The 10,775-nt window shown below is 37.0% G+C and overlaps 1 protein-coding gene across 5 annotated transcripts; it reads right to left on the bottom strand.

Moving 5' to 3' along the window:
- Nucleotides 1-28: 28 nt before the first annotated feature.
- Nucleotides 29-10,731, bottom strand: LOC116340855 (transcriptional regulator ATRX homolog). Of its 5 annotated transcripts, none has more exons than XM_031767574.1 (19): nt 10,092-10,731; nt 7,885-8,939; nt 6,965-7,793; nt 6,588-6,898; nt 5,379-6,499; nt 5,219-5,292; nt 4,781-5,124; nt 4,539-4,714; nt 4,371-4,451; nt 4,212-4,301; nt 4,015-4,145; nt 3,662-3,920; nt 3,370-3,589; nt 3,109-3,301; nt 2,830-3,029; nt 1,624-2,364; nt 738-1,555; nt 580-673; nt 29-499 (listed from the first exon to the last, which is right to left on the bottom strand). In XM_031767574.1, the coding sequence occupies exons 2-19, from the start codon at nt 8,798-8,800 to the stop codon at nt 465-467; spliced, it is 6,633 nt and encodes a 2,210-aa protein (XP_031623434.1). In that variant the 5' UTR covers nt 8,801-8,939; nt 10,092-10,731; the 3' UTR covers nt 29-464. The 5 variants fall into 5 exon arrangements, with proteins under 5 accessions (XP_031623434.1, XP_031623433.1, XP_031623430.1 ...); XM_031767573.1 differs by having other exon boundaries at nt 1,624-3,029; nt 7,885-7,931; nt 7,968-8,939; XM_031767570.1 differs by having other exon boundaries at nt 1,624-3,029.
- Nucleotides 10,732-10,775: the final 44 nt, after the last annotated feature.

Here is a 10,775-nt window from a genome sequence, read left to right as displayed (position 1 = left end):
AGAATTGAAAAGATTCAAAAACAAAAACTGAACAATAAATGTAGCAAAAATCAAATTTTCGCTTCGTTTATATGGCGCTTTCAAATGAACCATTTACGGTTAGTTCGGCTAAATGTTTCAATTTACAATGATTAAATTAAACACCAAAGTACAGTGTCTCTAGGCTACTAACAAAATGCCAATGCAAAATGTCCTGTATTTAATTTAATGTCCACGCATATACATTATGTATGTATGCGCGTGTGCGTCTGTGTGTGTGTAGAGAGAGAAAATTCAATGGCATTACATTTTCAGATGGTAAGTATTTGATAAAATTCAACCATTTTCAGTCTTGGTGATGTTTTCTAGATGCAAAACACCTCTTTAAAATACGCGTCATTGACAAACCACGATTTTCTCTATCTTTCACTTTAAACTAAATCGCTTTGCGTAAATTCGTTTAATTTGTTTGTCGCCTCAGAGGCTCACTCTAACTCCACGATTTCGACTGGTACCGGAACTGAAAAATTGATACAAACAAAAATATTTAGTTTACATTCAGAGTGGTAAGGAATGTATTTTTGAATTAACAGCATTTACCTTGTGAGTTGTCCTGTTGGGTTTGGCTTTGCATATTGATTCGAATGCCTGCCAATGAGCTCCTTGGTTTTCGTACTCCGGGTGGCGTTGAACTCTGTTGAAGTAAATCATATCACAATAAACCAATGTTTGACAATTTTCTATTGAATTAAACCTACCTTAGCCATTGGCTTTGGTTTTTTTGCTGGACTCAATGCAATAGGATCGTTGGCTAATCGCTTGCGTGTATCAAGCGGGCTAGGACGATTAACGGGTTTCTGTCCTGCGAGAGATGTTACTTCTTTTATTTGCATTCCAGATTTATTTGCAATCGATGCTGAGGCTGCTGCAACTGCTTGTGATTTAGTTTGTGCTATAATTGGCTTGAATCCCGGCGGTCGTGGTCCTGCTTTCGGTGATAAACTTTGATTACTGTTCAAAATACGTACTCCTGATGTATTTATTGTGGTTGCATTTGATAGTTTTGGCACGGAAACAAGTGTCTTTGATGTGTTTGAATTGCGTGAGCTCAATATATTGGGTTTGGTCACAACCATCGGTATCGGTGACTTTGTGATTGGATGATTCGATGTCACCTTTGTTATTGCCAACGGAACTGGAGACGATGAGTTCGATTTGCTGAGTGTTCGACTTTGTTGTGGCGTATGCACTTTCACCTGATTCACTTGCGGCGTAATTGTCATCGAACTTCCCGAGTATTTCGATACATTATTCGGAATCGGACTTAATGTAATACTATTGTTAACACCAGTAACCGGGGGTTTTGCTGCAGCTGCTGCTGTCGGTGTTATATTTCGTGCTGTCACCGTTAAGGCTTTGTTTTTGTTAATCGCGGCAACAGCGTCGTTTGTCGGATCTACAGATTTCGATGAAGTCGATTGAATTGGTTGCTTCCGAATGATTGCCGCTAACGGTTGTGACTTCGAGCTGACGGATGATGTTGCTGAGATTGGATTTTGTGGTGATTTATCTTTTGCTATTAAAACAAATTGATTATATTAATTTAAGTGAAAAGCTATGAAATTATTGAAAATTTAAACCTACGCTTGGTATTCGATAATAAAATTGAATTCGTTGTGTTTTTGCTTGTTGAAGCAGTAGATTGATTGATAGGTTTTTGTGATGGGTACACAATGCCCATATTGGTAGAGATCGTCATACCGCTGGTCGCAGATTTATTGTTCGTTTTCCGTACACTGTCAATGGCTGAACTGACGGTTGAACTCACACCATTGCTGATGGATTTATTTTGCGCTTGATTTTTTGCGGTCGTATCGGGTGATCCGCGTGCTTCAGCATTTATGGTAGCCGCATTTTTAATGGTCAAATGACGTTCGCTGGTAGTTTTCGTTGGTCTAGTGTCCGTCTTATCAATTGATGATGAAATATTTGTGTCCGTACTTGATTTACTTGCATCATTTTGAAGGTTTGGTGACGTTGAACTGGCGCTTGGCGTAGATCTTTCTCCCGATTTTGTAATGACACTTGTTGGTATGTTAGTAGTACTGAACATCTCTTTTGTATTGCTCATAGTTAAATTACGTGGAATTGATAGTTCTTTTGTGAGCAATGGATTTCGCAAGGCATTGGGTCCTTGTTGTGCACTTGAATTCACTGTCATCGATGTTGTGCTGCTGCTTGGGCTCGTAGCGGACAAATGTGACAATTGCTGTTTTTGCAAATAGGCCATCTGGTTGTAATCGGTGCCGGTAATTGGTAGTGGTGGTGTTTTCGACGACGATGCATTTGCAGCGGATGACGATGACGCCGTCGGATTGTTGGTGCCTAGTGCATTATACAAACTATTTAGATATGACGAATAGCTACTCTTTGATGACGATGAAGTTTGTGCCAAAGACGATAATAGATTATTCGCGTAGTTTGTCGATGATGCATTTGATTGCATCCAATTTCGCGACGATGATGAAAAACTATTCATAATTGGTGACGGACTCGACGCGGATGACGACTGATGTGAAGGCGATAATAAACTCGGATTGCCCTGATTGTAATTAGTCATTGACGTACCGGCTACGTTCATTAGATTATTATAAAATTGTGAATAGTTATCGAAACGCATCAAATCATTTGCATATGGATTGTACGAGCCATACATATTATACGGATAATTTAAGCCCGACAAATTGTTGTAATTATTAAATAAAGAATTCGCGTACGTGCCAAGCCCAGGATAGTTTGGTAACATGCCGAAATTATTACTATATGGACCCATATTCGTTTCATTCTTACGTTTAACATCTGCCTCGTACGCAGCCCATGCATCGTTTTTCTCTTGTTCGCTCAGTTCTTCTTCTCCTTTATTTTCAAGTAATGAATCATGTTCGTGATACTTGTACACCATTTGCGGAAATTGCATTAGCAATGACGCGAGCAAATCATCTTTCGGAACATTGGGCGTTTGTCGATCCTTCATGTTCGGTTTTGTCAAGCTAAAATTGAAGTGTTGATCGAAAAAAATCAATTAGATACAGTTGCTACTTGCGCAGAATACAATTTTAAAATATTTACGTGTAGAGTTCTGTCAATTCGGCCATGTTATAGTGACGATCGCATTGTTGTTCGTCAACGACACGGCAACTCATTGCTTGCTTCGTAACGGATCGTGAATATACCTTTTCCTCCATGGTGCCCATCGATATCAGACGATATATGTAACAAATTTTCTTTTGTCCCAAACGGAATACTCGGAAAATATTTTGTTCTGCAAATAAAAAGTAGTAATGAGTCACATTACAAAACATTAAAGACAAAAAAACGTATATTACTTACGGTCATTTGACGGATTCCATGACGTATCCAGTAGAACAACCCGATTGGCTCCAATAAGATTAATACCTTGACCCCCAGCTTTTGCTGAAATCAAAAATGCTCTTGTTCGTTCATTTTTGGGATCATTAAAGTTGGTAATCATGTTGTGACGATGGTTCTTTGCTGTTTTGCCATCCAATCGGTAATAGTCTTTGCCAATTTCCCATGGACCGCGGAACGTCTACAGTGATTCGATTAGATTTTTGGTCGTTTGAATTTCATATTAAGTATTTTAATTTTGTCAAATATGTACCTCAAGGCCAGGTTTGTTTCCATCTTTCTCTTGGTCGTTGATTAGTTTCATGAAAAATTCTACAACATCAAGTACAGCCACGAATGCCGAAAATATCAAACACTTTTCTTTATTGCGTCGACAACGGGCCAGTATTTCGAACAAAATTTTGAGCTTGTTCGATGGTAAGATGGTCTCCAAATCTTCTTTAGTCAAATGTTGTCGCCACCAATCTGAAGTTACTGACATTTGTCCCGTTTGACTGTCGAACACATCATCCCTAAGTTTCAAAAAGAGAAAAAAGTGTTTGATGTAAAAAAAATACTGGTTTTTATATTGACTGAAAAGTGGTATTCCCAAATCATATCACTTACGGTTGATCGTCATCGCTATCATTATTTGCAGTGGTTGTCGTGGACGTTGTTGGTATAGCTGATTTTACTTTGGTCTTATTTTGGATTGCATTCAAATATGCATTTTCCAATACTTTCGGATGCGTCCAAATCTATAAATAAGCAAAATAATAAAGTCGAAAATCGTTCAATTTTTTTTTTCATTTCAAAAGACCAACCTTCCGCAATACAGTATAGTCTGGAATCAAACTTTTTCCTTTTTGATCTTGGTTCGGTCGGTTTTCCAAGAAAAATTCATACAGATTCGTCTAGAAGGGAAAAATCAATTTGTTGTTAAAGTAAACAAATTTCTCATGATCATAATGCGAGCGAAATACCTGAATTTTTGTCATCGGAATGAACAAAACAAATTCATACTTCTCTGGCAGGAATGATTTCAGTAGAGCTGCTTCTTTTCTCTGCAATATTCATAAAAATTGTATAAAATATGTGGTTCTAACGAATGACATGATGTAAAAATGAAATAAAATGATCCAACAGCTCACTTGAACAAATTTCGAGAGTTTTTTGTGTAGCACGAAAGAGCGCTGTTTCATGTGTTTGATTTCACTCTTGGATGAATCTTTGTGTTGACCACTTTTGATAGGGTTGACATACAAATTGGCAAACTCTTTTTCTGTTCCCAAGAACGATGGCTTTATGAAATTCACCATTGAATAGTCTAGAAGAAAAAAATCAAATAATTAAAAAACCTCGTTTCAAACAGCAAAATTACATTGAAGCTTACATTCTTTGAGATTATTTTGAATGGGAGTTCCGGTGAGTACGATGCGTCGTCTAGTGGAGATTTTGTTAACGGCTGCACTTGTTGTGGACTTTTGATTTTTAATCATGTGCCCCTCATCGCACACAACCAAATCGGCGCCTGGATCCAGTAAATATTTATGAATCTTTTGGCGAATTTTTTCCAACTCATTGGTACTGTACATCTGCAGGCTCTTCTTGGAAGCATGATAGAACACCAGCACTCGGAAGGCTTCATAACCCAACAACAAACATCCAGCCTGTTTATTGCCATCTTTTCCACACTGGCTCCACTCGCTCAACGTTTGCAGTTTTGAACTGATGTCACTGTTGAATAATAGAGATAAATAACAGCAATGAACAATACAATTGACATGAATAGAATTTAACGAAAATAAAAAACAATCTTTTAATAACTTACGACTGTTCCGGGAAATAGAAGACTTTCAATCGTCGAGTTTTTTTAATAGCGCCAAGCCAACGTTCAATTTCCTCCTAAAAAAATATAAAACACAAACGTTTAATATCAATAAACATTTCTTTCCTTTGTAAAACAATGAAAAAAGTGTAAAAACATTTACCTTCCAATTCATCACCGTGCTTTTTGGACAAATGACAAGAACTTTGTCAGTTTTGAGTTGAGTATAACAAATTACTGTGTGCAAAAGTGTGATGAGTTGAAGTGTTTTTCCTAGCCCCATGCAATGAGCCAAGATGCATCCCGAGCCAGAATATTTGTCCATGTTGTCAACACTTCCGTAGCAACAGTCGTACATAAATTTGATACCTTCGACTTGATGTGGTTTCAAGTGTTTCGTTATTTCTGGATGGACAACAATTTCTACATTTTCTTTCGAGTCGACATCCAAACATACTTGATTTGGATCGACATATTTTTCGGTTTCACTTTGCGACTGGCGTTGAGATTCTAAGAACTGTGTTAATCGTTCATTTTTCTTATCCAATCGTTTGAGCCGATCAGCTTCTTCACGTTGTGCCTGCTTAGTATCATCAGCAAGTTGATCGTGTCGCAACAGTTTTCTCGTCACGCGCTTTTCTTTTTCCTCGTCCTCATCTTCGTTGCCATCTTTTTTAGACGTAGACTCGATTTCGAGATCGTCATCCGAACTCACACTGATACACTCAGGTGAAACTCGTGATTTTGTTTGTTTGTTGCGATTTGTTTGCAAAACCTTCGACAATTGAGTTGCGGTTAAGTTGCTTTTGCTTGACTTAAACATAGTTGTGTCAAGAATCTCACTCGAATCTTTTTCACTTGAATCAGCTTCGCTTTTTTGTGTCTGACTGTCTTTCTTCTTACTGCTTTCATTTTCTTCATCGCTTGGAATCAAAATCTGTTTGTCCTTTTCAATATTGGCAAAAATATGTTTACCTATCGTTGACTGGGTTTTTCTCGGTGCTTCTGACACACTTTCCGATTCACTTGCATCGAATTCGATGTCGCTGTCCAGCTCTTCAATAAAATGGTCAATGTTTTTCTCAATTTCTGCATCTTTGGTTTTTGGCTCTGATTTCTTTTCGTTGTCGCTCGAAACTTTACCTGCTTTCGATTTTCCTTCTTTATCTTTCGTGGACTTTTGGCCACTACCTTTCGATTCAGATGCCAGGAATTTTTCCATAATCGACTGGTTCGAGTCAGACGATCGATCAGAATCTTCTGTTTCGGAATAAATACCTTTTCCTGCAGTTCAAATTAAAATAAAATGTTAGAAAACATCCAAATAAAATTAAATGCTCGAAAATAGTTTATTATTCATAAGAAAACATACCATTAACCCTTTGATCGGAGTCCGAATTCATTTCCGAATCGCTTGAGTCTTGCAATAGTTGATCTTTGAACATCTGATTTTGTTCTTTCAAATAGTGTTCGTCCGTGTATTCTTCATGTTCCGACTTTTCATCATCACTTTCAATCGGTTTGTCAGTGTCCGTTGAGTTTGCCAAAAAGTTTTCAACTGCATTTTCTTTTGATGCCTTTGTCTTTGGCTCCAATTTCTTCGGCACAACTATTCCGTTAACTTTTGCCGCAGCATTTGTTGATGCAATTCGCTTGTTTTCAATTGATGTGAAATCCAAAAGCCTAAATAAAAATTAAACACGCGTATATAATCTAGAAAAAGTCAAATATATTTCACATTATACATACTTTCGAATGTCGTCATCATCATCGTCGCCATGGTCTTCTTCGATGAAATCATCACTCAGGATAAACGCATCCGACGAAATGTCTTCTACATCCGTGCTCTTTTTCGTTAGTGCACTATTATTTGACTGTTCACTTTCCGTTGCTTTTTGGTTGATAATTTGTGTGTCCTGTTCACTCAGTTCATTCGATGTGTCCATTTTATTTTGATCTTTGTCACTCAATTGCTGTTGCGACGATATCGATTCACTCAACTGCTCTTCGTTCTTGATGCCGTTTTCAAAGTCGACATTGTCAAAACCAAGAAAATCATTTTCCTTCCGAATAGATCCGTTGGCACTGTTGCTACCGTTTTGATTTATGAGATCGTCTATGTTTTGTGTGACGACAAATGGTTCGTCCATTGTATCGTTTTTGGCAACAGGAAATGAATCTTCCGAGCTTGAACTCAAGGCGGTCGAATCGGATGTGTTACCTTTTGGTTTTTTACGTCGACGTTTCAATTTCGGAATTTTTCGTCGTGACTTGGAGATATCACTGTCTTCATCTGTTGAATGACTCAACGAACGGTTTTCCGATTTATTTTCACGTTTACTTTCAACAGAAGCCATTGTAGGATTGAGTTTTATTGCGACTTTTTTTAGCTCTTTTGACACATCCTCAACTAAAAGCGATAAATTTACACGCAATTTTGAAATAGACTTCTCAGCCTGCGGTTGCTTTTCAATATCCCCCAATTTACTTCGAATCGATGCGGTATCAGTGGCAATTCGATTGGCCATATCGTCAATTGACTTCAATTCAGTTTGCAATTCTGCCACCAAATCACAACCTACGAATGAAAAAATATACATATAAAAAACATTGTTTTATGTTCAAATGGTTTTAAAAGAAACAATATAGGAGAAAAAAGTTGTAATTACATTTAACTTCGCCATCTTTAGGTCCATCGATGCTACTCTGTGCAGAACAATTTACGCCGCCCGCATATTCCATTGGTTTGGAATGATTTGATGAGAACTCGAGACTTGTAATGTCGTTGGCATTTGCAACAGAATTATTTCCAGTTGTATTGCCATTGTTCTGGTTGAGTTGGGCCTTCATGTCTTTTGCACTTTTTTCGATTTTCTCGACCAACGATAAACGTTGTGCGTGCTCTTTGCAATTCGCCAATTGTTTCAATATCTCACTCAAATCGTCGATATTTTTTGAGGTTAATATTTTGCTAGTTTTTGTGTGCACCAAATCACCACCATTCAATTCACCATGATCTTTTGATTTTTCATTTTCGCTTTGTTCTTTGGACTTATTGGAATTCGTTTCACGTTGACTTTCCAATTCGGTATTTTCTTCAATGCCCGCAATAATGCCAAGTAATCGCTCTTGCGACAGATAATCGTGATCTGAAAGAACCGATTCAATGCACGTTGACAAATTTTGCGACTGACTTTGTGCCCAGGCTAATATGCGGTCGTGTTTGGTATGCTCAAAATCACCGTTAACTGGATCGTCACTTGCATGCGTTGTGTTCAAACTGATGACATTCGATGAACTGTGTGAAACACTGTTGTTCGCGCCATTTAGTTTGCTTGTATTCGGTTCAATCATTTCAACATCGGATTCATCGCCCATGATGTTGATGTTGTCGAGTTCGGCCATTAGATCGGCATTATTTTTGTGAATTTGAACACTGTATTTTTTTGTTAGTGCCGCTGATTTAAAATCATTCATATCAAAAGAGTCGGTACTGTTACTTTCACCACATTCATCGTAGGCTCCTTTGCATACCGATGACGATTCAACATTCGGTTTTGTGCCGTTTACTTTTTTCCTATTCATTTTCTTGTATGTTGCACTATTTGTTCTATTTTAAATTGGATTTTTTGGTTTTGTAAATGAACGGAGAATGAATCTCCGTCCAAATTTACATGATAAAATGTTCGACAAAACTTGCGTGTGTTTTCATAAAACTGTTGATCTGAAATAAGAAAAAAGTTGGAAAAAATTGTAGTGCATAAAAATAAAATTGCAAACTCTCTATGGCTACATTGATTCAAAAACAACAAAAAAAAGTGTAAATTCTATAATATTTTAATACATAGCATTTTTGCGCGTTGCACAATGCAATCGTGTTGATTTGCGCGCTCAAAGCGAATCAAGAATTGTGTTAACGGTAAATAATCTGGTTAATTGTTTGTTTTGATTTGTATTCGCTGTTTGGCTGTTGTTATCTCATTCACACCAAACATACATACACATACGCGCACATGCATGCTCTCCAACACTTGTTCGTGTTTGTAACGCATCGAATGACGCCGTGTTCGGTCCGTCAAGTAATTTCTTAGAAAAAAACTACACGGTCAACGCGTTAAATTGCGTAAGTCATTTGACATTTTAAACGATAAAGACGACGACGGCAACAACGAAAAATAAAATTGTTTCCGAGAATTTGAATGATGTTTTCACAATGCATGTATCAGATAATCTACCATATACATGTATAATGAAATTAAACAATTTTAAAAATGCACCCAATGAAAAAGTGCCCAGCATTTTTGGTTAAACTACAAAGCATCAACCACACACAGTTCCTTTTGTGCAAGAAAAAGATGCGTTCGAAAAAAAAGCAGACATTTCCAATTGTTCACACAAACGAACCGAAGTATGTGTTGGTGGCGTGACAATTCATAAATTGCATTTGTATTCCGTGTTGTCCTTCGCATCCATTTCGACCGATTCTTGTTCTCACTCACACTCCAAAGAATGGCTGCAAGAATAGTGCAATATAAACAGCAGCATCTAAACACACATATACGTACTGCAAAATTGCTAGGATATCTGTGGCTGTGTGTTTTGTGCAAATGTTGTGCTATTACAAAAAAAAAGCGAAACACATATCTTGAAAAACGCATCAGCGCACAAATCGTAAACTTGTAAAAAAAGGAAAAAGAGACGATTGAAAAGAAAATTGTTCTGTCGACGAGGTGAAGAAAAGCAGCGATGAAAATATTTAATGAGTTGGTTCGTTGAATTATACAAAGATGTTTTTTAACATTTCTTTTATTTTGCTTTGAAATGTACTCGATTTCATCAGAGAAAAAAAAAGTTTTTCAAAGAAACTTAAACTTACATCGAACGCTGTACCTTGTTTGTAATTTTAAACGGTCGCCGATCATTAAAAAAATCTCATGACTTAACACTCGTATACGATAAAATAATTTGTATTAGAAAAATTACACACCGTAATTAGAATCACCTCACCACAAATCACAGCACACACTATTGTTTTTGTTGCTAACTAAATACAATACATCTTGTCTCACTCGAATGACTGAATAATTGTTTTTTTTTCTTCTTTCTTCAAATGTGTGTCGTTTTACTGCACAAACACAAACGATTCACTTGACTCTATCGATTAAGGTAATTTCGAATTTTTTAGAAAAAAAAATGGATTACCATCGTATTCTGTACGATTGTGATTTGAGTGGTGTAGATGAATTTCTTGTCTTTTTTTCTTGACGTCGTCGTCTTAAATCGTGAATGTCTTAATGTTTTTGTTGGAACTAATTTTTCGTTGATTTTTTTCCCTTTCAACTACAATTCGGGCCGTTGATTTTGCTGTTAATATGTGCACTACTAACTTTGTTCCTCGCCTTAATGCTTTCGCACACAAATGTGAAGATTTGTAACCTTTAAACCAATCAGTTTTCGTCCGAAATGAATGAAAAAGAGATGTGTTTTGTTTGCTAGAACCAAACCGTGTGCACATATTCACATATGAATGGAAATTGTGTACGTGTGTGTTACCACAATG

The sequence above is a fragment of the Contarinia nasturtii genome, unplaced genomic scaffold (genome assembly GCF_009176525.2).
Source record: "Contarinia nasturtii isolate CC-2019 unplaced genomic scaffold, AAFC_CNas_1.1 Cnas_scaffold_695, whole genome shotgun sequence".
Lineage (NCBI taxonomy): Eukaryota > Metazoa > Arthropoda > Insecta > Diptera > Cecidomyiidae > Contarinia > Contarinia nasturtii.
Note: the sequence above shows the minus strand (reverse complement) of the source record. Positions and strands in the feature narration are given on the sequence as shown.

Coding starts and splice junctions, on each gene's coding strand:
- LOC116340855 (XM_031767570.1), bottom strand. CDS start 8,800: ATGAATAGGAAAAAAGTAAACGGCACAAAACCGAATGTTGAATCGTCA. Junction 3,921..4,014: donor GATAGCGATGACGATCAACC/GTAAGTGATATG, acceptor TTTGAAACTTAG/GGATGATGTGTTCGACAGTC. Junction 3,302..3,369: donor ATGGAATCCGTCAAATGACC/GTAAGTAATATA, acceptor TTTTATTTGCAG/AACAAAATATTTTCCGAGTA.